The sequence below is a fragment of the Podarcis vaucheri genome (assembly GCF_965113315.1).
Source record: "Podarcis vaucheri genome assembly, chromosome: 10".
NCBI lineage: Eukaryota > Metazoa > Chordata > Lepidosauria > Squamata > Lacertidae > Podarcis > Podarcis vaucheri.
Genome location: NC_138748.1, coordinates 7164221 through 7191873, shown reverse-complemented (window position 1 = coordinate 7191873; position 27653 = coordinate 7164221). Strand labels below are relative to the sequence as shown.

Genomic DNA, 27653 nt, shown 5'->3' with positions numbered 1-27653 from the left:
AGTGGGACAAATAGCTTATGATCCTTGAAGATACTTTACGGCAGGGATGTGGTACTGAAGGTTTCTGGATCACAACTCTCGCCGTCCCTGACTGTTGGCCATGCCAGGATGGGACTGATGGCCACAAGTTCCCTAGCCTATGATTTCCTCAGAATAGTTTGAGAAATATATGTTTTGTATTATCCAACATCTAAATGTGCTTTTAAAAAGTGGGCAGGAAGAAACTCTAGTTACATTTCCCCCCAGAATGAAGGCAATTTTACTGAATGGCTGACAAAAAAGGCCGTTCTAAACATTAGTTTTTAGCATGTCATTTTGGGGAGGTGGGTGGGAGGCGGATATGCACAGACTGCAAAGTTGCCATAGTAGCTCACAGGAGCCCCCCAAAGCAAATAATGGTTATTCTGCCAGTGAAATGTTACATAACATGTGTGCTCTACTTGACACTCACAGCCAAGAAAGAGATCGTGGTCACTCTAACATGTAGTTGAGGTACCTGAGCCTATATTTAGTCCACTGGAAACAGTAATGCGTGAAATACTAAATTTGAAAACAGAGTTCTGATTCCCCCTCGTCAATGGGGGGAAACTATTCCATAGTAACATTCTTCGCCATTCATGGCAGGGTTTCGGTAGGGCTTGCTGAAACCAGTGTGTAAAAATGCAGCTACAGAGATGAGGAGGGGAAGAGAGATGAATTTGGCAAGCTTACTTATTGCCCATCTTCTGAACATATTCTTAACCTTATTTTTAATCAAAGCTCTAACTTCTTTGTAGGGATGCAGGTGGTGCTGTGGTCTAAACCACAGAGCCTTAGGGCTTGTGGATCAGAAGGTTGGTGGTTCGAATCCCCGTGATGGGGTGAGCTCCCGTTGCTCAGTCCCAGCTCCTGCCAACCTAGCAGTTTGAAAGCACATCAAAGTGCAAGTAGATAAATAGGTACTGCTCCAGTGGGAAGGTAAATGGCGTTTCCGTGCACTGCTCTGGTTCTCCGAAAGCGGCTTAGTCATGCTGGCCACATGACCCGGAAGCTGTCTGCGGAGAAACGCCAGCTCCCTCGGCCAGTAAAGCAAGATGAGCGCAGCAACCCCAGAGTCGGACACGACTGGACCTAATGGTCAGGGGTCCCTTTACCTTTAACTTCTTTGTATCTTCTCATCACCCTCTTGTAAAAATAAATCATTGTGTTTGGGACCATTTTAAAAACTGCTTTAGCTCTTTTTAATGGTACGTTTGTAAGTCACCTTGAGATATATGTAAAGGGCAACTTGTTAATTATATTGCACACAAATTGCCTACAGCATACCAGACAAAATACATAGGACATGTGTTAATTTGATTGTTATGTAGCAGACAATACAATGGGAAACCATGTAGCTGCTTCCTCCATGGGGAGCGGAAGGAGAGTGTAGCTTCCACAATAAGGGCAAAGACGACCCCCCCCCAATATATTCCTCCAGAGGTTCTGATCTGGTCCTAGTTTCTTAGAAATGCCACAAAGGGGACAAAGCAGGGATTTCGCACTTCTTATATTTCAACTGTAGCTAATAATGAGTGTAATAATAATAATAATAACAATAATTTATTATTTATACCCCACCCATCTGGCTGAGTTTCCCCAGCCACTCGGGGCGGCTCCCAATCAGTGTTAAAACAGTACAGCGTTACATATTAAAAACTTCCCTGAACAGGGCTGCCTTAAGATGTCTTCTGAATGCCAGGTAATTATTTATCTCTTTGACACCTGATGGGAGGGCGTTCCACAGGGCGGGCGCCACTACCGAGAAGGCCCTCTCTGCCTGGTTCCCTGTAGCCTCACTTCTCGCATTGAGGGAACCACCAGAAGGCCCTCGGCGCTGGATCTCAGTGTAGTGGGTGCCAGGTGACTTGTGAATCTATGCACACTTACCTTGAAGTAAGTCTCATTGAACTCAGTGGGGCTTACATGTATAGAATAACTCTGCTTGCTAACTCATAAGTTGTCCTGCCCATCCTTTTGGCTAGAATGGGCTTAGGCATCACTGTAATGGCTTAACATTCTCCTTTACTTAACACTCTCCTTCAAAGAGATATACTACAGATGCTCTTCAGCCAATCTGCCTGATTGCATATATACTTAACTAATTCTCTAATAATCTCCTGCAGCTTTACATCCGAAGACAGAAAATATGAAGTATGCATTAAAATGCAGGAGCAAGTCATTTACAGAAAAAGCTATTAATAAATCTCAGGCTGTAAATGTTTAGGGTTATTAATTCTGCCCTTTTTCGTACTAGGGAAATCTGCGTATAGGAGATCTCTTTCAAGTAAACTTGAAATGAGTCTTACATCATTCGCAACCTTGTATATACTAATCAACACTACAAAGTAAGAAACTCTCTCTGACTGGATTTTTATAATACCCAGAAGTTCAGGAATATTTGTAGCCTCTTTCATCACACTAACAAGCATTACAAGGTTTTACAATAATAAGCATTTTAGGCTGTATACCTATACCAACTAACCCAGGAGTAATTGCTATTGAACTCAGTGGGACTTACTTCTGAGTAGACATATGTAGGGTTATGCTGTTAGTGACCTTTTTTAGTTCGTGTGTGTGTGTGTGTGTGTGTGTGTGTGTGTGTGTGTTTAGTTAAAGCTGAATATCTCATGGTTCACATTTTAAGTTTCAGCAGCATCTTGTTTTCCTGTTTAATGGCACTTGCATGTCACCCATCAGCCTTGGATTGCAATTTGAAGTGCTTCTGATTATGTATATGTATTTGTATGTACACACATTAAACACAAATTGTAACCTCACAAGCATTGTAACCTCAAAAACACAAAGCTGCTTAATGGTTTTGTGTTATGGAAAACACAAAGGATATTCCATTGTGTACTTTAGAATTTTCTGTGGATTTCTGACAACTTTATACTTCGGTGCATGATTGATGTCTTAATATAGAACGCTTCAGGGAAACTCTCACTTTAAATCCAGCAGCCAATTTTCAAAGCAGAAAAATAACTGAGGGAGGGAAGTGAGGACGGGTGTAGCATCTCAAGCACGTTTTATGCAAAATAGAATGAAAAATAAAACCCACTCTCCCCCAAACCCTCTTTTGCTCATTTAATATCACCTCTAGAATTTCCCTTAGTTTAGCAAGCAATACAGCTCATTTCACTAGAAAGATGCATGTTCTGCTCTCACTGGGAAAAAGTATTGGAATCTAAGCAATATCAGCATTAAAAAATATGCTAATGATAACCATGGGCTGCTGAACTTATAACATATTTCCACAGGACTATATGGGCAAGAGGAAACTTCCATTGGCCAACATTCAAGGAAATAATGCAGCAAGCCTTATAATGACCCTCCCATCTCTTCAGTATAAAGAGCACCGTGGATTGCACCCTAAAGGGAAAATGAAGTCGAGGAAAGGAACGAAAAAGCCTCAGTGCATTTGCTCAAGCTCAGGTGCACATTTCAAGAGAATCACTCAAATCAGACTGCACCCAATTGTTGCCCTTCTGCTGGTGCAAAGCCCTTTCTGCTAGCAAAAGGCTGTTCTGAAACTTTGCATAAGAGAGTTGCATGACGAAAGGGTGCTCACAACCAAAGTGGAAATTTTGCTGGCGTAAGATGTTATGCAACATATTGGGCTAATTATTCTGCAGATCCCCTGCCAGTCTAATTGCTGCAGCATACCACGAACCGGTTGGGGTTTCAAATTGATGTTGAATGTTCCCTGGGCACTTTTCTGTATTGTCTTGCTCAGGAAGGAAATTACACCCAATAAAACAGGCAATCTAGTTAATATATTAAGACAATATAATGCAGGCACAAGAAATCGAAACAATGTATTGTAGCAATGTGAAGAAGGGCATATGGTAGTGTAGTCTTAAGGCTGGCTTGGCCAATGGAACCCTTGATTAAGGCTTTCTGCAATGTTTGTGTTTGTTCTTAATGCTTCCTTCATTATTCAAGAACATAAAGCCCTGCTTGATCAGATCCATGGTCCATCTAGTCTAGCATTTTGTTCTCACAGGGGCTAACTAGATGCCTATGGGGAGCCTCTAAGCAGCACATGAGAACAATAACACACAATATTTTGATTTTTTTGGTGCTAAACAGTTTGCTTCAAAACCATCTATGGCCATAGTGGGGAATCTGTGGCCCTCCAGATGTTGCTGGACTACAACTCCCACTATCCCTGACCATGCTGGCTGTGGCTGATGGGAGTTGGAGTCCAACGCTATAAGGAGGGTCAATGGTCTCCAGAGATAATTTGCTACTCATTCCTAAAATGAATCACAATCCACCCAAACAGTGACGTTAGTGTTATGAGCAGACTGACAAGAAGTCAGGTGTGTGAATTGCATAAATTTTAACGTAAGAGGTTAAGGTTGTTTCATTTCCAGATGAAGCAAAATTATATTGGTGAGCAGCCTCTGTAAGCTCACCAAAGTGTTGGTGCTGGCCTTTAAAGCCCTAAATGGCTTTGGTCCTGTAGACCTGAAGGAGCGTCTCCATCCCTGGACACAGAGGTCCAGTTCCAAAAGTCTTCTGGCGGTTCCCTCACTGCAAGAACTGAACTTACAGGGAACCAGTGGCGCCCACCCTGTGGAAAGCCCTACTATCAGATGTCAAACTGATTTGCCCCAGCCACTCTGTATGGCTTCCAACATAATAAAAACACAGCAAAACATCAAACATTGAAAACTTCCTGATACCAGGCTGCCTTCAGATGTCTTCGGAAACTTGTGTAGTTGTTTATCTGTTTGACATCTGTTCGGAGGGCGTTCCACAGGGCAGTGGCCACTACTGAGAAGGTCCTCTGCCTGGTTCCCTGTCATTTCAATTCTCCCAATGAGGAAACAGCCAAAAGACCCTCGGAACTGGGCCTCAGTGTCTGGGCTGAACGATGGGGGTGCAGATGTTCTTTCAGGTACACAGGAACATTTGGGATCCACTGTAACAGTTTTTAATATAGGCTACAAGGTTCAAAACTTAATTACCTTTTGCTTAACTTGAAGGTTTGAAATGACATTTAGGCCAAAATATGAATTAAATATGACCCTTACAAATTACTTGATATTGGGTAATCCTCTGAAAATATATTTTTTGTCCCAGGCTGAAGATTATAATCCAGGGGTCAGCAAACGTTTTCAGCAGCTGTCCACTGTCCCTCAGACCTTGTGGGGGACCGGACTATTTTTTTTTGGGGGGTGGGGGCAGAATGAACGAATTCCTATGCACCACAAATAACCCAGAGATACATTTTAAATAAAAGGACACATTCTACTCATGTAAAAAGGCACGCTGATTCCCGGACCATCCGCAGGCCAGATTTAGAAGGTGATTGGGCTGGATCTGGCCCCCGGGCCTTAGTTTGCCTACCCATGTTATAATCTCTTCTACTGATTTATGCCTTCTTTAATTCTTCTTTATCTCTCAAGCTTTTTTTTTACTTTTCGACTCTGTCTATAGTAGTTTTATTCAAGAGCCTCTCTGCTGAATAACAAGTGCAAGACTCTGTGAAAATATTTCATTTACTGTTGAGCGACTCCCATATGGGGAGCAATTATTGGGAAAAGGACTGCCCTGTCTTTAAAGTGTTAGATCAAGTCAAGTATCTTTTAAGCAAAGATGCTGAGTTTCAAAAAGTGCTTGCTAATTACAGGTCCTCCCGTCACTCCTTCTGACAACCATTCCCAGAAGGGAGTTCGCTGGGGAATAACCTTTCAGCACCACATCCACATTCTGCCACTAAAGCAATAGATGTACCAAGGGGAAAAGGCAAGTCAAAAATCAATCCAAGCTTGTTTTCTAAAAATGGGTTTGAATAGGGTCATTACTAATTCCATTCCAGGTTTCTTGGTCCACATTTGTATACAGGCCCAAATGAAGGTAATTCTGAGAAACACCATGGCTGAAGCCCACAAAGATTACAGCTAATGTATTTACTGTAATGTTGGGAGACTCTCTTGTACAGTAGTGTAAAGGTAAAGGTAAAGGGAAAGGGACCTCTGACCATTAGGTCCAGTCGTGACCGACTCTGGGGTTGCGGTGCTCATCTCGCTTTATTGGCTGAGGGAGCAGGCGTACAGCTTCCAGGTCATGTGGCCAGCATGACTAAGCTGCTTCTGGCGAACCAGAGCAGCGCACAGAAACACTGTTTACCTTCCTGCTGGAGCGGTACCTACTTATCTACTTGCACTTTGACATGCTTTTGAACTGCTAGGTTGGCAGGAGCAGGGACCGAGCAACGGGAGCTCACCCCATTGCGGGGATTCGAACCGCCGACCTTCTGATCGGCAAGTCCTAGGCTCTGTGGTTTAACCCACAGTGCCACCCGCATCCCGTACATTAGTGTAGTGTTGTGTAATGCAGTGTCCGAGGAAGCTGTGTGCTTCCTTATAGGAGGCAAACACCAGGAGCCTTAAGTATGAATGAGACTATGAGTACATTCAGGCATAACACTAAGCCACAGTTTAGCACTATGTCTAAATAATGCTCTGTCTGTCTGTCTCTCACACACATAAAGGAGTGAGAATATGACTTCCCATTCTAGCAGAAAGCTCTTTGTATGCATGGGCCTCTCTTTCGCACCCACAAAACTCCCCCATCCACAAGAACTTCCTCATTTGCTCATTTCTTTCATCCTGACTCAGCCATTGTTCCATCTAATTTGGCCCTGGGAGACCAGAAGCTGTAAATATTGTATTTATTGTATTGTATCTATTGTAAGATGCCGGAAGACACTTTATAATATCCATAAAACGTGTGGGTCTTATTTTCAATACAGCATTCTGATAGGACTGCAAATACACCAGGGAAAATAGATGTAAGTTTTCAAGCGCTTTCATTGTGAAATATAGCAAAGGTTGCATTGTAAAAATAACTTGACATTCATTGTTCTGCATTGTTGGGCGGGAGAGTCAGAGCAGGTAACCTAAACAAAATGCCAATTTACACGCAAGCAAATGATTACAGGCACCAACCAAAAGCAGTGATGGCTTTTGCAGAGCTCCCGTCTATTTATATTGCAATTAATCAGTAGAGACATAGATAGAAGACACTCTCAAATGGAGGCAAATTTAGGATAAATGTATGAAGGCACTCGTTGCAGTGGGTTTTTTTTTGGTAATATCTACACTAATTGGATTCATTATTTGGTTTGCTTTGAGTTATGGCAAGCAGTGCCACTGTGCCAGCTTTGGAACGTGTATAAGGCAATGTTTAAAGTTTCCGAGTGCTCTGCGGAGGGGGACCATATTTGTCACTTACGCCTACTTTCATAAATAGCTCGTGATTTCTCATACAGCTCATATGGGTCAGGTTTCCTTGGGTCAAAGGCCTCTGTTGAATCAGGAAAAGAACTCCTGTGAAGGGCAGGCGGAAAGGGGATGTTCTGTGGGATAGCTGGAGCAGATAAACTTGTCTGCGGACTGCCTTGATTCTCCCATCGTTCCATCATCTATAATAAATAACAGACAGCAGAAAACAAAGGTTTAGACTAAAAACCTGCAGGCGAGGGCGAAGTCTTGTTTATACAAAACTGTACAATGCCCACACGGTTCATAGCTTGCATTCTGTACCTACTCAGAAATCAGCCCCATTGGGTTTCACGGGCTCACGCTCAAGTACATATGTATAGGTTTGCAGCCTAGAGCATTTTATCAATAATGAATGTGATTATTACAAGGTAAAGCACGGTTTGTATTTTATCTTTGTCCTGTGGTCTCAGTCAGCAATACCACAGCCATCAGCACTTTTTTAAAAGAAGCGTGTTTTGCATCAGTGGGGATTTGGGCGGTGATTTGCTGAGGAATTTCATCTGTACCTGGCTGAAGCAGCTTGGGTTCTCTTTCCCTGCCCTCCCCATCAAGAGTCTCCACAAACAGGATTTGATGTATTTGCAGAGTACATGGCAGCTCGTACTATGTAAAACAGGAGTGGGGAAGCTTTTCCATCATGAGGGCCACATTCCTCAGTGAAGAATATAAATAATTTTACTCCTTTTGCCATTTCTGTTATTCCCTTCGAGAGAAATACAACAGAAATATGTTGCATTCACCATGTGAAAAGTAGCTAGACTATTGACTGTTGAATATTCTATAGGAGGCCTGTGCTTAGCTGACACATCAGAAATGCTTGAAGGTCTTTGTCAACAAGTTGAAGACAGGGATGAAACCACTGCCAGCTGATAGGCTTTTATTTCTTATTCTCTCTCTCGTTCTGCTTCCCTTTTCCCAATAGTGGCCAGTGTGGTGGGGCAGAGCCACAAACTGCCCTCCTGACACCACCATTGCTGCTATTTGGCCTCTGGCTGGCCTTAGCCCATGTCTGTTGCCTGGCCTTCAGAAGGTTGCCCAAGAGGAGAACATGGCCCTTTGGCTGAAAACGGGGTTTCTGCCCTGAACCTCCTTGGCTCGAGTTTTCCCTGCAGGTCTGAAATGTTGTTGCCTAGCTTAGATAACAAATACCTGCCTGCAGCCAGGCCACGAGGCAGCCAGGATCTAATATAATCTACTTACCTTTGGCTAATCCTATTGAGAAATGCTTTGTGAATTATGCTGAACAGACTGGTGGAAGCAAGGAGGATTAGATGTTAGGAAGAAATACTAATTAGCTAGCTGTTTTTGCAGAGAGTTTTGAAGCACAGGAAGCACGGTGGTTCCAGGTCAAAACACAGGAACAAAGGTCACAATATAATCCTAAGAATGCTGTTCCATAGGTAATCCCCACTAAATTCAAAAAGGTTTACTTCCACGTTGTGACCACTCTGCAATCATAAGGCAAACTTGCTTGAAATGAGGACGGTATAAAATCCTGAAGAGGTAAGATGTGCTGATTGATGTTAAGCATATGCTTTCAAAAGGAAGCCCCATCCAGTCCTATGGGGTTTCTTTCCAGGTGTTTATGGTTAGAAAGGCATTCTGATAAATAACCACATAATACACAATCCAGCTAAAGTAAATAGTATTGTTCTCAATCTTAACTGATGTTAATTTGATGTTCCCACTCAGTAGCTATAATGGGAGGGAAATTTCCAGGGAAATTTTGTGGATGTGTTGGGAAGGCTTTGGGTCCTGAATAAACATGGCTGCCCCCAGCAGCACAAGCCTGGGAATCCTCTGTTTTAGAGTCGGGGGGCAGGGAGGTGGGGGCCGGCCCTCTGGTATCATAGGTGGCATCCCATTCATGGACCTCCCTCTTCACTGAGGGAATGGCACTTGGGCTATAGGACTGCCACTTGAAGCACCCAGTTAATTCTCTCCCACTGAAACTGAATGCACTCAAAATCAATAACTAGCACATAATCACATGTTATAATGCAAAGACTTTGAGAAGAAAACTTACAGGTTTTGGAGTCTTCCATGGTGAAAAAAATCCTAAAGAAAGGAAAAGAAAAGAAAACATCAGTGCATCTTTGTTTTATTTTTATTATGCAGACTGGACAACAATAGACCTCTTTGTTGTTTGTTCATATGTGTAATTTTTATTAATTTTGATGAGAGCATACAATAGTCCCTGACGGAAGATAGAAGGGCCTAGAAGAATATTATTAATCTGAACATCCAAGGTCACCTTAACGTTTACTCAGTGGAGTCAAAAATACATTTGACATTATCTTTAGAAAGAGCATGGTCAGGCACAATTTTCCAAAATTCAATTCACTGCTTGCTCAAGTTGTACAGGGACCTAGAGAGTGGATTTCAAGGTACTCAGCAGATACCACTGAGCACAGCTGACAACTCAGAATAGCTACAATACTTGACTATAACATAAAACATATTACATTATATTTAAATTATGTCATCAAGCAACACTGCCAAATTAATCAAGGAATAAGTCATTTTTTTCTGCATAAATAATCCTGCAATTATTTCTTCTCCTAAGAAACTTCTTATCTTCTTATGAACACCAAAAACTTCAAACTCAACTTGTAGAAATGTGGCTTGTTTACTGGAGAATGGAACGAGCAATATATTGATAATTAATATTGATAATGCAGGTTTTGGTGTCTTCGGGTGTCTTCCCGTGTAAGAGTCGGGGTGTCTGGGCGACGTTTCGACCTCGTCGAAACGTCGCCCAGACACCCCGACTCTTACACGGGAAGACACCCGAAGACACCAAAACCTGCATTCCTGTACCCGTGAAAATCTACGAAAGTTAATATTGATAAGAATATATCTAAATGTTTTAGGGAGGTTATAAAATGAATAAAGAAAAGACCTGTTGTTATTTACTTTGGTAACAGAACACACTGAAAAGAATTGCTTTATATGTGGCTTCTATGTTAAAAACAAGTTTCAGGCAGTAAGTACATGAAAAGCGGAAGGCTTTTTTCATGGAAAAGTGTCTGACTTTACGCATACTGATTTTTGAAGGTCCAGAAACATTTGTCCAAAGACTGTGGACTCAGCTATACGGCTGCAAATAAAACGTTTTAAGGGTGTTTAAAGTGCAATATACAATGTGACACTAGATGACGATGGTGAGCCTTATGGAAAATTCAATGTACTTTTTAAAACGCTTTTTAAAAAAGAAGCATTTTCAGAATGTTTTTTTATATAGGTATAGATTCCACCTAAGTTCCCCCCCCCCTTTTCAGGATTTGTGTTACTAGAAAACAATGCCTTGAAAAATTTAATTCTTTCTAGTATGTTATGGGAACTATGACTGGGACTGGAAGTTTTCTCCATTCACAGACAGTGTGCTCATTCCTGGAAGGAGAATTAAGTTCACCTAGGGGACCTTTCTGGGAGCAGCAGAAGCCCCCCCCCCCCGTCTATGTAAGCGTGGTGTTGGGGATTTGTGTAGGAAAGCACCTTCTGTTCACAGAATGAAAAGCTAGAATCCAAGCCTCTGCTGTGATATTTAATCAATATACTGAAGATGTCTACATTTGATCTAAATGTTAAGAGTGAGAAGTTGGGCCTTGAAGCAAAACGGGACAGTGTGAAATCCTTCTACTGATGGTTCCCCTGACTTCACTCCATGCCCACCCATCCAGCAGTCCATCAGCATTCCACACTCACTGAGCATGTGCAGTTCTTACTGGCCTGTTTTGAGTCCCCCACCCATTTTGGGTTTTCACTCCATTATGGATTGTTGGTGTGTGTATGTATGTGCAGACTCACAGCTACATTAAAATCTGACTTTCCCACCAATATTTACGACCAGTTATATCTCCCATTCCTAGTGACATTTTAAAATAATTTCCCAGTGTGAGCCAGGAAATGACCTATCTAGACAATGAAATGTTTCTTTCTACTGTTTTTCCACCTATACTGTATTCTTCATCCTCCTTCCGTCCTCAGTCACTCAATATTCAATGTCACTGAGTATTTCTGGGACTGCTTGGGTATTTTTCCTTCCTTCTTTGGCTTTTTTTTGGGGGGGAGTAACTGATATTTCCTTTCTTGCCTGTTGGTGGTACCATTTTTGTTGCAGCTCTGTCATTATGGGATATGGGGTGACTGCCTAGGACCCACTCGTAAGCTGTGTTGGACTCCATGATCCAAGAAAGGCTGGTTATATGAATGTAAGAATAAATGAATGAATGAAGATTTGAACTGGAAACAGAGAGAATGATTTTATATCAAATATTCATTAACATTCTGTGGTATTTAAAAGAATGGCTAGACTAATGTTCCTTGCTTGTAAAATGAAAATGTAATTATAACAGTATTCTCATTCCATGGTGTGACGCTAACCTCAACAAGAGTGTTCCAGAATCCATCAAATTCCACGACTCTGTTAGAGTGGGCCTTCTCAATAGGTCCCCCACCCCTGTAGTGCAAAGTAGCCATGTTCAGCCCAAATCTCACCCAGGGAATGGAAGAGCATTGGTGATATACCATCAATTGAAACCACCACCATTCATCTCTATGATCAGATTGCTGGGGTAACTAGGATAGGGCTTTTATGACAAAACATGCTCATATATCACCAATGGCAAGAGAGAACATCTTAATCACAATAAAGTTACCAGCTGGGAGAGCAAATATGCTCTCTGGCAGCACCTATGGTAACTGCCCATCAATGAATAAGACCCCACTCACTGTCTCCCTTGGTATACCAGGCAGTTTCATTCCTGTGGCAAACGGCCTTGAATTTTTCCCAGCAGGAGATTCTGGAAAAACCCATTGGTGGATTCTGGCTGTGCACAGTGACCTTCAGTCATGTGTTATATCTCCTTTGGAGAGAGGTTCATCTCACAAGGAAACTCAGAGGATTCAGTAAAGCAATGTCACCCTTGGTTTTGGCTATATTAAACATCCATGTAGATCAGTCTGACCCTGTCCTTAGCAATTACTTCACAGGCCTTGGACCTGAAGCACTGGCCAAGAACCAATCATTCCTTACTGATTTGAAAGAGGGTGTTGCTCTGCTTCGCCGGCTCCTCATAGCCCTGGAACCACCACAGCCTGACAGTGTGACTGTTATGTACTGAAGTTCTCACCCTGGGCCAGCAGGGGGATACTGTAGAAAGTTATGCAAATGAAGGATCGAAAGTGACGTTCAGTGATTGGATAGTTTTAGAAAGTTGCTACAGTAACGTTGTACTGGAGCTCTATATAAGCAGGCTGACTGAGCCCTTCAGTTCTGTTCTGGCCTCTGAATAAAGAAGAGCTGTTTGAAGAATCGCTGTGTCGTCTGATATGTTCACCCACAACTTAACAGTGACCAGCCACTTTCTTCCTCCAACTTTCACTTTCAATGTTTATTTTCAGAGTGAAAAAGCTGTGTCCTAGCAGCAGAGACCAGGGAACAAAGCTGCGGAGCCGTTCTGTTCCACATGGAACAGTTTTATTTGTTCTATAATTGTAACTGTTTTATCTGTATAATTGTTTATTACATTGTTATAATCCGCCCTGGGACTTTAAGATGAAGAGCGGGTAAAAAAACAAAACAAAAAAACACCCTTATAAATAAGTAAACAAAACAAAACAGCCCCTGTAGCTTCAGGGACTCAGCTCTGAAATGGCTGCATTTATCCTGATTCTCCACTTTTGGGATGTGTTTATAAGATACATTTGCATAACAGTTATGTACATTTAAATAGAGAAACATGAAGCTACAAATACTAGCAAACTAAAATGATTGTGTATCCCACTATACCTGGGGGGCGTAGGACACCAGAAAGGCTGTGACGTTGAGGAGGACAGGACCAACAGCAGATAGACCCAGACACACTTTCAGCCCAGCAAGAAAAGCTCTACATGGCAGCAACCTCCCAAACATCTAGCTAACCATGGAAGCTACAGCAGCAGGTGCTATTGTGAGCTTTGCTGTACCTGCTGGTTTTACCCTGTATAAGATTTTATCCTTTTACAGCCTATTTTTTTCTGTGTACAGTAATTGTTTTCCAGCTTCTCTTGTAAGCCACCCAGAAAAATTGTATTACTGAGCAAGAGGAAAATGTCAATAATAAATATAGTGGAGTAAAAATAAAATAAAAACAAATGGTTCAGTTCCACAGAGGTCAACGTCAAAACCCACACTGATCTTAATAGAGATAGACTCCACCCCAAATGGCATTTCTTGTTAATTGAATTAACAATTGCCACCTGAAGCACGAAGCTACTCTTCTTTTCAGTATTCAAAATAGCCTCTGCAGGAGTGCCAAAGATAGAATGGGATGTTTTAATAAGTACACACAGTTAACTTTTCTGAAAACAGGCTGATTAAAAAGATGGGTAATGCAATTATATTGGGATGCGGGTGGCGCTGTGGGTTAAACCACAGAGCCTAGGACTTGCCGATCAGTAGGTCGGCGGTTCAATTCCCTGTGATGGGGTGAGCTCCCATTGTTCGGTCCCTGCTTATGCCAACCTAGCAGTTCGAAAGCACGTCAAAGTGCAAGTAGATAAATAGGTATCACTACGGCGGGAAGGTAAACGGTGTTTTCGTGCGCTGCTCTGCTTTTGCCAGAAGCGGCTTAGTCATGCTGGCCACATGACCCGGAAGCTGTACGCTGGCTCCCTCGGCCAATAAAGCGAGATGAGCACCACAACCCCAGTCAGCCATGACTGGACCTAATGGTCAGGGGTCCCTTTACCTTTAATGCAATTATACAGAGACAAGGTGGGGAGTGTCACTCTGTGAATTGCCCCTGCTCCATGTTCAGGATACTCCATTCCATACCCATGAGAACAACTAGTGGGGAGGGGTGGCGCCATGGACCTGGCCTCCCACCAGAAGTATTGCTGTCACGCTCTGAGATGGCACAGGGCAGGGAGGTGGTAAGGTGATCCCAAATCGCTCCTGCCTCACTGTCACCCTGCCTCTGCCCCACCCTGGAACCCAGCAGTGCTGCCACTGCCCAGAGGCGAAGCAGAAGCTTCACTGGGCTATTCGGGAATTAGACCCTCTTAAGAGTGTTTTTTGTCAACAAAACCCTCTTAAGAGTGTCCCAGTGCCTGCCAACCTAGCAGTTCGAAAGCACCCCCGGGTGCAAGTAGATAAATAGGGACCGCTTACAAGCGGGAAGGTAAACGGCGTTTCCGTGTGCGGCTCTGGTTCGCCAGAGCAGCGATGTCACGCTGGCCACGTGACCCGGAAGTGTCTTCGGACAGCGCTGGCCCCCGGCCTCTTGAGTGAGATGGGCGCACAACCCTAGAGTCTGGCAAGACTGGCCCGTACGGGCAGGGGTACCTTTACCTTTACCTTTAAGAGTGTTTTTTAAACCCCCTTTTTTCTACACTAGGGAAGCATACTGCCCTAACCATGCTGCTATTTCCTTATCATTTCTCAGCTGTCGAAACTTAGCACCCAACTTCATTGTAAGTACATACGTGCAATGCTCTTTGGAAAAAGCTTTAGGCGCATCAACTACAAATAAAGCCTTATTATTAACCAGAATAATAAAGACAAGCGGGGGATGGGGGGTGGGGATATAGCTAGAACACTTGTCTTTGCATTCAGTTTAGCCCTTTGCGAAGGAAAAGGGCAAAGTCCAACTTTTAGTTGAACCCTAATCTAAGATGCAATCTTACAGCAAATGAACAAATTACCTGGTCACATTCATTTTACTTTATTGCACTTTGAAAACATACACATACAGTGTGGTACCTCGGCTTAAGAACTTAATTCGTTCCGGAGGTCCGTTCTTAACCTGAAACTGTTCTTAACCTGAACCACCACTTAGCTAACGAGGCCTCCCACTGCTGCCGCACCGCCGCTGTGCAATTTCTGTTCACATCCTGAAGCAAAGTTCTTAACCCAAGGTACTATTTCTGGGTTAGCGGAGTCTGTAACCTGAAGTGTCTGTAACCCAAGGTACCAGTGTGTGTGTGTGTGTGTGTGTATAAACATTCTATTAAGATGTTGTGCACTCTTTTGAAGCTTCTGGAAATTTTCAGCAATGAGCATTATTCTGGATGCTAGTAACGAGTAAGGTTGGTGGTAGTTTAGTTTAGTCAATGTTTGGAAGTGAGTTAACTCAGAACCTTTACAATGAAATTTAAGGTAGGGGTCGCAAGCCTGTTGTCTCTCAGAACTACAATTCTCTTAATCTCTAATCACTGGCCATGCTAACTGGGGCTGATAGGAGTTGGCGTCCAGCAACCTCTGGAAGGCCAAAGTCAGTCACTGCTGATTTCATGGATGCCATCTTGTTTCCACATCACTTGATGCATGGACGATAAGGTCCATAAGACTTTGCTTATTCCATTTTATCATCAAAATGCCTCTTCGCATATGGCTTCCTCGGTTATTTTGCAAAGGAACAGATGGTTGCCTGACACTTTCCAGGGGGATAATTGATCTTGGCGCATACTTTCAAGGTCCTGCGTGATGCAACCTTTAGTTCACTTAATCAAAAACTTTCTTTCCCAATGTACAGGTCATTGTTTTCATGTTAGGTTTACATTCAGTTTTGTGGCAGTACTGTCTTCATATTTTAAAGGACAAATTCTAGGTTTTTGTTTTCATATTAAAAAGAGACCAGGGCTGGTCCAATTATATTTTGGCACCTGTGGAGAACCACAACATGGTGCTTCCTTCCCTGATAGGGAAGAAGGAATGAGTGTAGATCTACATCAAGAGCAAGGTGGGAATACAGCTCTCCATCAGGGAGTGGTGCCTCTGTGGATTCTGTTGTCTGAGGCAGTCACCTCACTTTGCCTCTTGGGTGGGCCGGCCCTTCTGTGGATGCATGTTGGGGGCACATTGGTGATAATCAACTCCCTTTGGTTAGTTGGTACCATGCCCTTGTGTTGTACTCAGGGATCCTTAAGTTCTTATCCTCTCTGCCCCCCAGAACCGCATGAGGGTCACTAGGAAGACCAATTTACATAGGCATCCAAGTGCCCCACCTTTATCATTAAACAGACCCTCCAAGTATCCCTATTTTCCAGGGACAGTCTTGGATTTACAGAAGCCATATCAGTTTCTGATTTGATCCCAGAATGTCCCATTTTTCCTGAGAACGTCCCTATTTTCATCAGAGAAATGCTGGAGGGTATGGAGTTATGAGCCCCCCCCCCAAGCCAATGATGTAAGTAACTAGGCAACCTTTAGAAGACATCTTAAGACAGCCCTGTATAGGGAAGGTTTTTTAATGGTTAACATTTTATTATGTTTTTATATATGTTGGAAGCTGCCCTGAGTGGCTGGGGCACCCCAGTCAGATGAGTAAGGTATAAATAATAAATAATAGAATTATTATTATGGAATGGGATGTCCCTATTTTCACTGGAGAAATGTTGGAGAGTATGCATTAAACCCACAACAGAACAACCCAATTGATTGAAGCTGCCTCCACCCACTGAATATAGAGCAATAGGACTCTACGGCTTAGCTAAAAGGCTCAAGACAAAGTGCTCATGGTCCCCTGGGATTAAGCCACACCAACTGCACTTTAACCAAAGAAATTGATTTTTGAAGAAAATCTACTGAACTTAGTATTGCAGTCAAATAAACAATAAAGATATCTGAAGAAGTGTGCATGCACACGAAAGCTCATACCAAGAACTAACTTAGTTGGTCTTTAAGGTGCTACTGGAAGGAATTTTTTTATTTAAACAATAAAGAGTTGTTCTAACTTCTGAACTCACCCTAACTATTAATATAAGCAGGTAGTTCCTCCTGCATGCTTAAGGGCAAGTTAAACCTGGAATCAGCAGTCTCTCCTGTCTTCCTGGCAGATCAACAGAATGGATTTCATGGAGCTTCACCACCTGACCCTAACAGAAGACCCCCAGCGCAGGGGCTGGGCTAAGCACCCAGAGACAAAATGGACACAGAAGACAAAATAGCATCAGGATTTGGGCAGGAGTGAGACAAGGCTGGTGATGGTTGACCTTGGTTATGAAGGAACACAAATGGCCACTGAAAACAGTTTTTGTTTTTTCCATAATTCAAACCTACTTTCCCCCCATAATTTAAACCTACAGTATGATAGCCCTGGAGAGATTTAGGATTCTTACACATGGATTCAAGGACACGAATTAGTCTGGATAGAGCTACAGATTTAACAATTTATAATCACAGGGAAAATCTTTCATAAGAAAATGCAGAAGCATTTCAAACTGGAGTTATGAAACGCAAAGCAAAGCGGTAAAAAAAAGATACCAGCAGTTGGACCAGAAAAACAGTTTAAAACCCATATATGCTTTTAAAAGGTTAAATGTATTTTAAAGAATGCCCCAATGGTACAGCTGGTTTGAAAATTATAGCAAGTTACCTTGATAGCAAGCATGAAAAATGGCAACAGTTAGTGGTCCATTAATCTCACAAATAAAAATCATCATCAAAAGTTCCCCCAAGCTGCTAAAATTAAAGTGTTTTACCTTGGGGGTCAAAAGCATGTTATAGGTGATTGAAAGCATAAGCTGTTCAGAAACACTTTGGTGGTCTAATAGGCTGTCAGTCTCTCAAACTCAGAATAATGAGGGTGTGTCATGGAACACGGGGGCTGACCAGCCCTATGTGATCTATTTTTATTTCATTTCATTAGCAGAGCCCAGAATATGCAAAGCAGAGCCAGTCAGAAAATGGTTTTTTAGAGGCAGAAGCAACGACATTGACTTCATGTACCCCATTTACCTCAGGGTGACCTGCCTACGCAAATACAAATCCACAAGTCTAATGCTAATCCCTAAAAATACCAATGAAAATACCTGGACATTAACCAGAGACAAACCAGGGATCAAAGACACCCCTAGGAACTAGTTTTGGCTGTTCAGTGGTGAGATATGAGATACCTGTCAACCTAAGATGTGCCGTTATTTCATGTTCCCTGAAGTTCCTCCCAAATAATGCTATCCACACAGGAGACCACAAACTGTGACACAATCCTGACAACAACTGTATCACAGTCACAATACTACAATTAAAGAGTAGAAAACCATTAAAAGTGCATTCAGAGTAGATAAATCAAGACATTGAGCCAAGTCATAGACTACAGCTCCAACCACACTCTGCTTAAAAGATTTTGGGCCTGGTTCCCTGGGTTTCACCGAGAAAGTGCTAAGGGTAACAAGAACAGGGCCCAGTCATCTTGAGTGGTCATTTTACAAAAGCTCATACCCTCCAAGTGTCCCTATTTTCCAGGGAAAGTTCTGGAATTACAGAAGCCTCCTGATTTCTGATTTGATCCCAAAATGTCCCAGTTTCCCCTTTTCCTCCCCTCCACGTCTCAGAGAACTGTTAAAAGTGGTGTGTGTGTAGGTGCAAAAACAAGAGTTTATATTGAAAATAAAATTCCTGCACCCAGTGAAGGAAATGATGAAACTGTCATACGAAGCCCTTCCTATAATTTTGAAGGTGAGGAGGCAAAACATGTGGAACAGAGAGAGGAGGACATGATAAGAGATGCTGATATATGCACGATGGAACTCAAGATGGTGGACATCAGGATCTTAGGTAGTTTCACGTCCAGCCATTAACCAAGCAAGGTTGCTACATCAAGTGCCTTCAGGCATACATAGCCTATCTCTTTCTGTCTCTCTTTCTCACACACAGGTAATGGAAAAGGTACTTGTGCCTGTTCTGATTCTTTCACTGATTGCTGTTTTACAGTCTTGTTCCATATACAGCTACAATTTCTACCTTTGTAGGCAAGCCAGTTACACTTGGATTTGGCCACTACGAATGCTGCTGCTATCACCACTGTTCTTGCCAGGGGTGAGGGGAGAATATAGGCGGAAACGTAGAAGGGTTTGGGTAGACATTAGCACATATAAAAACATAATAAAACATCAAACATTAAAAACTTTCCGATAGAGGGCTATCTTCAGATGTCTCCTAAAAGTTGTACAGTGGTGCCTCGCAAGACAAAAAGAATCCGTTCTGTGATTCTCTTCGTCTAGCGGTTTTTTAGTCTTGCGAAGCAAGCCCATTGACGGATTAGCAGATTAGCGCTATTAGCGGCTTTTAGCGGCTTATCTGCTGATCGGATCAGCTGATAAGCGGCTTAGCGGCTTAGAAAAGGGGGGGAGGGGAAAAACCAGCAGGAACTCGCAAGACATTGTCGTCTTGCGAAGCAAGCCCATAGGAAATTCGTTTTGCGAAGCACCTCCAAAACGGAAAACTCTTTCGTCTAGCGAGTTTTCCGTCTTGCGAGGCATTCGTCTTGCGGGGCACCACTGTATAGCTATTTGTCTCCTTGACATCTGATGGGAGGGTAGCTTTCCATGTTCCTATGACCTAGCTGAGCTTCCAAATGCCAAGTGGTTAGCTTAACTGTGATAGACAGTAGCAGCCATCAAATTTGGGAGGATGACCCAAGATAACATGGGAGGAAGTAGCTGCTGTTCTCATGTCCCACTTCTGTTGACCTCTGAAGTTTCTTTCCTGCTAATCCAGGACAGGTGAGTGTCTGTCAGGGGACAGACATTTGGGTGTCTGTCAGGGGAGCACCAAAGTCCCATTGCACAAGCTCTTCTGCACAGCCAGAATTACTTCCAATGAAAGGAAGGAACAGGCCAGTGGCTGTTAAGTTTGTATTTGGTGGGCTCTGCCCCTAGTCTAGGCCGGTGCAATGACCATGAATGGTATTGTGGTGATGACACAAACGTCGTGGGAGATTGTGGGACTCTGCTGACAAAAAGGCACACTAGTGTGGAAGTGAGAACCAATGGGGAGTTGGGGTGGAAGGACCTCTTAAAAATAATGGCACTGAAGACCCGGCAAGAATCCCTGTCCCACTGAAAGCCTGCCTGCAGTCAACCACAACTGACATTCATAGAATCATAGAGTTGGAAGAGACCACAAGGGCCATCGAGTCCAACCTGTCGGGCCCTGCCATAAAGGATCCCTTGTACGATTTGATTTCAGAATGCCCAAATGAAAATGTCACACACCAAAGAACCCCTTTTGGTAGGAGCTACAGGCTCAATATGAATCTTCTCTCGTTTCATTGCAAAGACAAATGATGTAAACAAGAAGATCAGTAAAACTTGGTTTTCAGTGGTTTACAATGCACCTATGGCTGACTGCACTCCACAGGTCTTTCTCGTATAAAAATGCTATCGATGTATTTCATATTCTAATCAGCTTTACCTATAGTGCTTATAATAGCAGAGCAAAATAAATTAGTATTTTAAACCACAAAATACTCTATGAAGCTCCTATTTAGCTTTTCTTGATAAAAGCCAGCAAAAACAAATGCTTATTAATATCATTTCATTTTGTATAGAAAACCAGTTGGGAGGACGGCGACTCCCAAATAATGGCATGTACCACAATGCATTTCAACTTTCTAAGTTATATATGATCTGTCAAGTTCAAAAAAACTGGATTAAAATAAAGGATTAAAGGCTAAATAAGAGCCCTCTGTGGTCTTGACCATTTGAAGCTCTATCACCTTCTTTTCTCAAACATATATGAAATATATTCACACTCTCCATGCTTCAAGTTTGACAAAAATGGCAGCAAAGCCTGCTCTCCTTTGATTCCGTTAGCCAACCACCCTAGATTAAAGTACAGTGGTGCCCTGCAAGACGAAAGCCTCGCAAGACGGAAAACCCGCTAGACGAAAGGGTTTTTCGTTTTTGAGCTGCTTCGCAAGACGATTTTCCCTATGGGCTTGCTTTGCAAGACGAAAACGTCTTGCGAGTGTTCCGATTTTTTCCCGCTCCCCCCCCTTTTTCTAAGCCGCTAATAGCCTTTTAGCCGCTAATCCACTAAGACTTTAATAGCCGCTAAGCCTTTAATAGCCGCTAAACCGCTAATAGCGCTAATCCGCTAATAGGGTTGCTTCGCAAGACAAAAAAACCGCTAGACGAAGAGACTCGCGGAACGGATTAATTTCGTCTTGCGAGGCACCACTGAACTTGATATGACACTTCGAAGAGTTATAGCTAAATGGCAACAGAGGGGGCATTACAGAGGGTGTGATTTTTATCAAAATGATTCCCCAGTAGTGCAAGTTCAACTTCAAGTTGGTATTGGAAACATCAAGGTGGGATGGCTCCTGTTATGTAAATTGTGACATTCTCCCATGGATGCAGACAACAAGGCCTCTTACAGAGTTTGAAGATCTTACTGCTAATGCTAGCTCTAAAAGCAAAGGATTAGTTTCAAGTATTTAGAAGATCTTAACAGAAATTGTGACAAGCTCCTGTAGAGGATTGAAAGCAGTTTGGGAGACAGATATGGGTGAGCAGATTGAAGAAGTGAAATGGACAAATCTGCAGTGCTCTAGACCAGCAAAGTCAGTGTTGGCCCACATAAGGAAAAACACGTCAGAGCTTAGCCCCAAGATGGGGTACAACTCTTGTACGCTATATCTATTGCCCGATTATAGAAAATGTTGCATGGTTCGAATGTTGCAGTTTGGTATAGTAATGTGTGGACATTACCATTTTAGAAAAAACAACAACAAACCCTCATAATTTGTAGTCTACAGCAAATTGAAACTCCAGATGTTATCCTTGCTATGTGGGGTAGTCCCAAATTTACAGAAGACATCCCAGTTTCTGATTTGATCCTGGAATGTCCCACTTTTCCTTAGGATGTCCCTATTTTCATCGAAGAAATGTTGGGTATAGGGTTATGTGACACCAAGGGAAGGAGGTAATTAGCTATACAACCTTTAGAAGACATCTGAAGACAGCCCTGTATAAGGCAGGTTTTTGGGGGTTTTTAAGTTTAAACTTTATAATGTTTTATATATGTTGAAAGCCACTCAGAATGGCTGGGGCAACCCAGTCAGATGGGTGGGTATAAATAATAATAAAAAATTATTATGGAATTGGACATCCCTATGTTGGAGCCTTATGGTGGAGCTTTAACATATGCTACCAGTGCAAACAATCCTTCAACAGCTGCCTGCTGGATTCTTGGAAATTTGGAATGCATGAGTAAATTCCAAGATAGATTACTTCTGATTATGCACCCACTGGATAGAATTGTGTACATATCATAGAATCATAGAGTTGGAAGAGACCACAAGGGCCATCGAGTCCAACCCCCTGCCAAGCAGGAAACACCATCAGAGCACTCCTGACATATGGTTGTCAAGCCTCTGCTTAAAGACCTCCAAAGAAGGAGACTCCACCACACTCCTTGGCAGCAAATTCCATATAATTGGTAGGTGTCTGCTGAGGAGTTGGGGGTTTTTTTTTGTATTTGCTACTTTTGTTTTCTTTGTTTATGCATAAAACCCAATGAAAATTAAAATTAAAACATCTATGTCATTTGAAACCTTCCTGATTGAGCAAAGTTACTCCAGAGTATGCTTAGAAGTGACTGTGAAATCGCCAAACACTCCAGATATTTGAAAGCTGCAGAACAATCTATCCAGGCCAACAGGGAGCAATTCTCCTTAATGATCTCCATGGTGTGGTCATAGATAAAAGTTATGAACACAATGCCAGCAGAGTGCTCAGATTTAAAAAATAATGTGTCCAGAGCTGTATACTCAGATATGGCTAATATGGGGGGGGGGGTTTCCCACTTACTCAAAAACCTCCCCTCCCTCAAAACAGATTGGAAACTCATGGGTTGTAGGGTGGCAGATCTGCTCACTGCAACACCCACTTAACCCCTTGTGCCTATAGCACCACACTTGGGTGTGATTTTGTTCTTGGGCTGTGTACACACAGTAGCAGCCAGTGTGGCTGTATCCCTGCACCCAGTGCTGGGCACTGCTGCCAGTTACTGAGAGGGAAGCAGTGGGAACTTCAGCACGGCACACTGGAAGAGCCAATCCAATGCTCCCACCTGGGATTCACCACCTCCTTGCTCTTGCCCGTTTGGTAGCCAGCAGTGGTACATGGCACTAGGAAGCCAGGATAGTGACACAGCCCTGCCCACACACCCCACTGGCCTCTACTTGCATAGGTTTATAGCACACCCCCAAGAATCCTGGGGTGATGTGCTTTAAATGTATGCTATGTATGCAAAAACCCCCGACTATTTGCAGACTATTTGCTTTCTTAGAATTCTGTATTTCCTAAATGAGGCACTACTACTAATAGTTTAATGCTGAGAGATCAAACCAGCAAAGGATACAACCTCTACTCCACACTTCGAACAGACACATGGCATGGTCACGCTTATGCCCTCAAAACATTATCCACTTCAATATATGACACCAAATCATCCAATCAAATGGTACAAGACAAAGCTGACCTTTCAGTATTTGAGTACTTAAAACAGCAAGCACCAGGGGATCAACAATGTTACCTAAGAAGTAGGCACAAACTCATTGCAGAAAAGGGAGGTGTTGTATCCCACAGAGCCAGAGGAGAGCTCACAAGGGTCTGGATACTCAGGTTCCCAAAGAAGGCTTCCCACACCAACAGGTTGATCAGGTCTTAGTAGTTTATTTAAAGGAAAAGCAAACTCACAACAAAAGGTCTGAAGGCTCCCTGCTTCCAGCAGTCTGTGGAACAGACTCCACAACAAGGAGATGGCTTGTCCACACCCAGGCACTGGAGCAAATGCTTTTTATAGAGCAGAGCAGCCCACAGGTGGCCATGATCTCCACCACCCTCAAAGCTCCCAACAGGTGGCTGAGATTGTATGGTCTGGAGCCTCGTACCCCACCCCCATGGATGAGGGTAACCCCCTTCCTTGAGCAGGTCAATTAGCCTGCTTCCCGAGTGTGTTGTGTGAAAGCTTAGCACTACAGCTAATTGTGAGGTTATATTGAAGCACAACAATCATCATTCAGAAGACCTTAGCAGTTACTGAGGCAACCCAAAGGGCTTATGCTTCCCAGCAGGGCTTTGGCTGTCAGCTGATGACATGTTGGCCATGATGAGCTAATTTCCATTGAAAGGAACAGACTGCTCTCCATTTTATGTGGCTTCCCATGGCTTTGTGAATTGTCTCTGCATGTGTGACTTTAAGAAACTTTCTGTGGTTTAAAAAATATAATCAGTAAGGACCAACAGTCTCCCAAGGAATCTTTTCATGTTCATGTTCAGAGAAGTATAAACTAGTATTCACTATTGTTCAGTCACAGTAGTGTGTAAATTGAAATAAAAACAAGAGTAGCAGAATTGGCTATTGAATCCAGCTTCAGAAAACTATTTTGAGACATTGGAATATAGGGTATGAATGTAAAAAAGTCATGTTCAAATCTCAAGTCATCCTTAGTGGTTAATAGTTTGCATTGGAGATGTCACTGTCTCTCAGTCTAACGTGCCTCACAGACTTGCAAAGCCCATGTATTTCTCTTCTTAGATAGAAAAGAGAAATGTAATAAATACATTAGTTTTAAAACATCCCAATGACTTAATGATCAAGGATGACATCTTGAACAAAGGCTGGAAAGTTTAGGCAGCATCCACAGAAAGTGAAAGTATGAGAGTTCAAAGTGGGATGGGATGAAGTGGGGTCTGGCCAACTCTGGAAAACAGTGAAGAACAGACAAAATAAATAACTGGGTTCTGAACTTATTGAATTTCATTCCCATTATTGATGGTATTTGCTTGTTCTTGAGTGCAATGCAAAAAGAATGTTATGGGGTACAATTTGAAAGGCCAAATATAAGTCCAGTAAAATAGGTGTAGCTTACAAAGACCTGTAAAATAGTTTCTCCTCTGTGTACAATAGAAATTAACAAAGAAAGTTCAGGCCGCTATTAGCTGATGCTTCTGCAACCACAGCTGTTTCTCCTTGAAAAATGGTTTGCTCTCTGGGTTGTTAGTATCTACACAGGAGAGTCTAAGATTAAACTGTTCTAAAAGCAAAGGTGGAATGTTACAAGCAGATGGTAGATCTGTGACAATCGGTCTCCTCACAGCTTCCTTTGCAAAATGCTTGCGAGTGTCAAAAGTTTTCAGTAAGCAGCTCTCACTTCGCTAACCAACAGCGCATGCAATGAAATGTTTCCACCCAGAACAATGTCATAGAATGTGGATGTGTGGCCTTATTTACAGGATTGTGGTCAATAGCTTGAATAGGAGCATCAGGAACATTATCATTATTTATTAAATTTGTAAACCAAAGTGGCAGTGTTGTGCTACACTTAAGCCTCACAGCAACACTGATAGCACTAGGGCAATTTACACAGATGCTATCCGACCAAAGGTCCACAATCTACAAACGGAAGGGAACAGAAAAAGGAAGCAAACAGAAAGGCTATCGAACAAAGAGGTCACATAGCAAACACCAGAATGTCATTTGACTAGGAATGTTATGACCTTGGTCACTTGACTTGTCTAAATGCATCTTGGCTATATGGAATGGTGAAGCAAACAAGAGATGTGAATTGATCCCTTCACAATGTCTCACAGGTGGGCTGGCCCTGTACACTAACATGGGGGATGGCTGTAGCTCAGTGACAGAGAACATGTAAATCCCGGACATTTTCAGGTACAGCTCAAAAAAGACTCCTGACTGAAATACTGGAGGGTTGCTTCCAGTCAGATGGAACAATGATCTGACTTTCGATAAGGCGACTTCCTATGTTCCACATATATGTTGGTGTATGCCTTCTCCTTTAAGCATCTTCTAACCCCTTTCTTCCCACATGTGCCAATATTATCACTACAGTCCTGACACTATGGAACTATATGCCTCCCATGATCTCCAGGAAGCAAAGTCTCTAGAGGCAAGTAGCAAATTTAAACCCCGCGGATGCGTTGGTGGTTCTGGCTAAAATGATTCCTAGGTTGTAATTCCTAGACAGCGCAACCACTTTGCAGAGCATGGAATTAAAGAGAGCTGCTTATTCCAAAGGCCTGTCTGGAGAAGGGTACACAGTAGCTGACACAAAGCACAGATGATCAGAGCTGAAATGATTTGTACAAATGATTTGCCTTCAGTGCTAAGGTAGCTAAAGCAGCGCAGAGGCATTCTGTTTCCGATACCCTACCATGAATAGTGCGTGTGCAGGCTAAAGTGCCATGAAACTAGGGCTGGGGAATCTGTGGCCCTCCAGATGGTCCTGAATCACAGGCGTGCAGTGAAATGTTTTGTAGGTGAACAGTTAGAGCCAGAGGCACCAGCTTGTGGAGGGTGGGGTGATGTGTGTGTGAACATCGTGCCTCCCTCCCTTAGCTGGGCAGAAGCTTCCTGGGCTTTGAGAAAGGGGTGCCTGGAAAACATTTAGTGAACTAGCCTAGTCCCCATAGCCCCCTGACCTGAATTATAACTCCCATCATCCCTGACCAGAGGCCCTGCTGGCTGGGGCTGAGGGGAACTGGAGCTCAGTAACCAGCTATGGGATGATAGGTTCTTCATCTCTGCTTCAGACATTCAATTACTATGAGTTCTCATATGTGCAATGCTTGGCACCAGTCATATGAAAGCACACATGAAATGCAGGTGTTTTTGGTAACATGCCAAAAGGCAATGGAAGCCTGCAGATACAATAAAAAGTTTTTTTTTTTTTAAGGGGGGAGCTACTGCTAATATCCTCTATTGGGAAGTTTAATTCATGCGGAAGGGAGAGACCGAATGCCTTAAGATTGAGAAGAGCTTTGGTAAATAAATCATCATTGCCCTTCCCGACAGCTCATCTAGCATTATGCATTGAAAAGAAAATATGAGCAAAGTAGGATCCACAACAAAAGAAAAGCCTGCCTGGGTGCTTTGAAGCATAATGCTGTATCAAAAGACCCCGAACACCATTGCAGCAAAGTCAGCTGGGAAATGGGGGGGGGAGTCATTCAAAGGGGAGAGTTCAAGTATAGAACAAGTGCATTGAAGATGATAGAAGTGGGGTACTAAAATAGTGTTTTCTTTAAGCAGAGAGAGGATGAGATTCTGAACTGTGGGAAACACACTGATCAGTTTACTTACTCAGTGACTGGTATTAAAGAGCACATCCTCCGTCTCCTTCAAGGCAGAAAGCAGCAGTCTCACCCCTGTGCTCTTAATTCCTACCCCTGCCTTTGAGTTAACCATGCCATCCTTTTTTCATGGTGCATCCATGCATAATTTCACTTATCTACTATTTTTGCCTTCCAGTTATTCCTCATGCTTCTCCCCCCTTCAAACCTTTCCCCCTTTAGGCACTTCCAACAATTTCTCATCACCTGACATGTAGATGTATAAAGGCTATGCAATATTAGATATAGCGAGGCTTTTAGTATAGCACCATAAGAGCCCAATGCAGAAAAATGCATTCAAACTGTAATGAAATCAGAGGCTGAGGATGACTCGGCAACCAGCTTGCATGATCAGACTTAAATCATCTATGCTGGTTTAAAAGATTTAGTGGGTATGGGCAGGAAATGAATTAGATTTTTTCACACAAT

General features: G+C 42.8%; 1 protein-coding gene across 17 annotated transcripts in view; it reads right to left on the bottom strand.

Moving 5' to 3' along the window:
* The window catches only part of MAGI2 (membrane associated guanylate kinase, WW and PDZ domain containing 2), a 621598-nt gene that overhangs the window by 92646 nt on the left and 501299 nt on the right, over window positions 1-27653 (bottom strand). For 16 of the 17 annotated variants that reach the window (XM_082239441.1, XM_082239452.1, XM_082239456.1 and 13 more), the window contains 2 exons: window positions 9343-9374; window positions 7267-7456 (listed from right to left, as the gene is read on the bottom strand). In XM_082239441.1, the coding sequence (XP_082095567.1) occupies window positions 7267-7456; window positions 9343-9374 (222 nt within the window). The remainder of the gene's footprint in view (window positions 1-7266; window positions 7457-9342; window positions 9375-27653) is intronic. The other variant, XM_082239451.1, reaches the window with a different exon arrangement.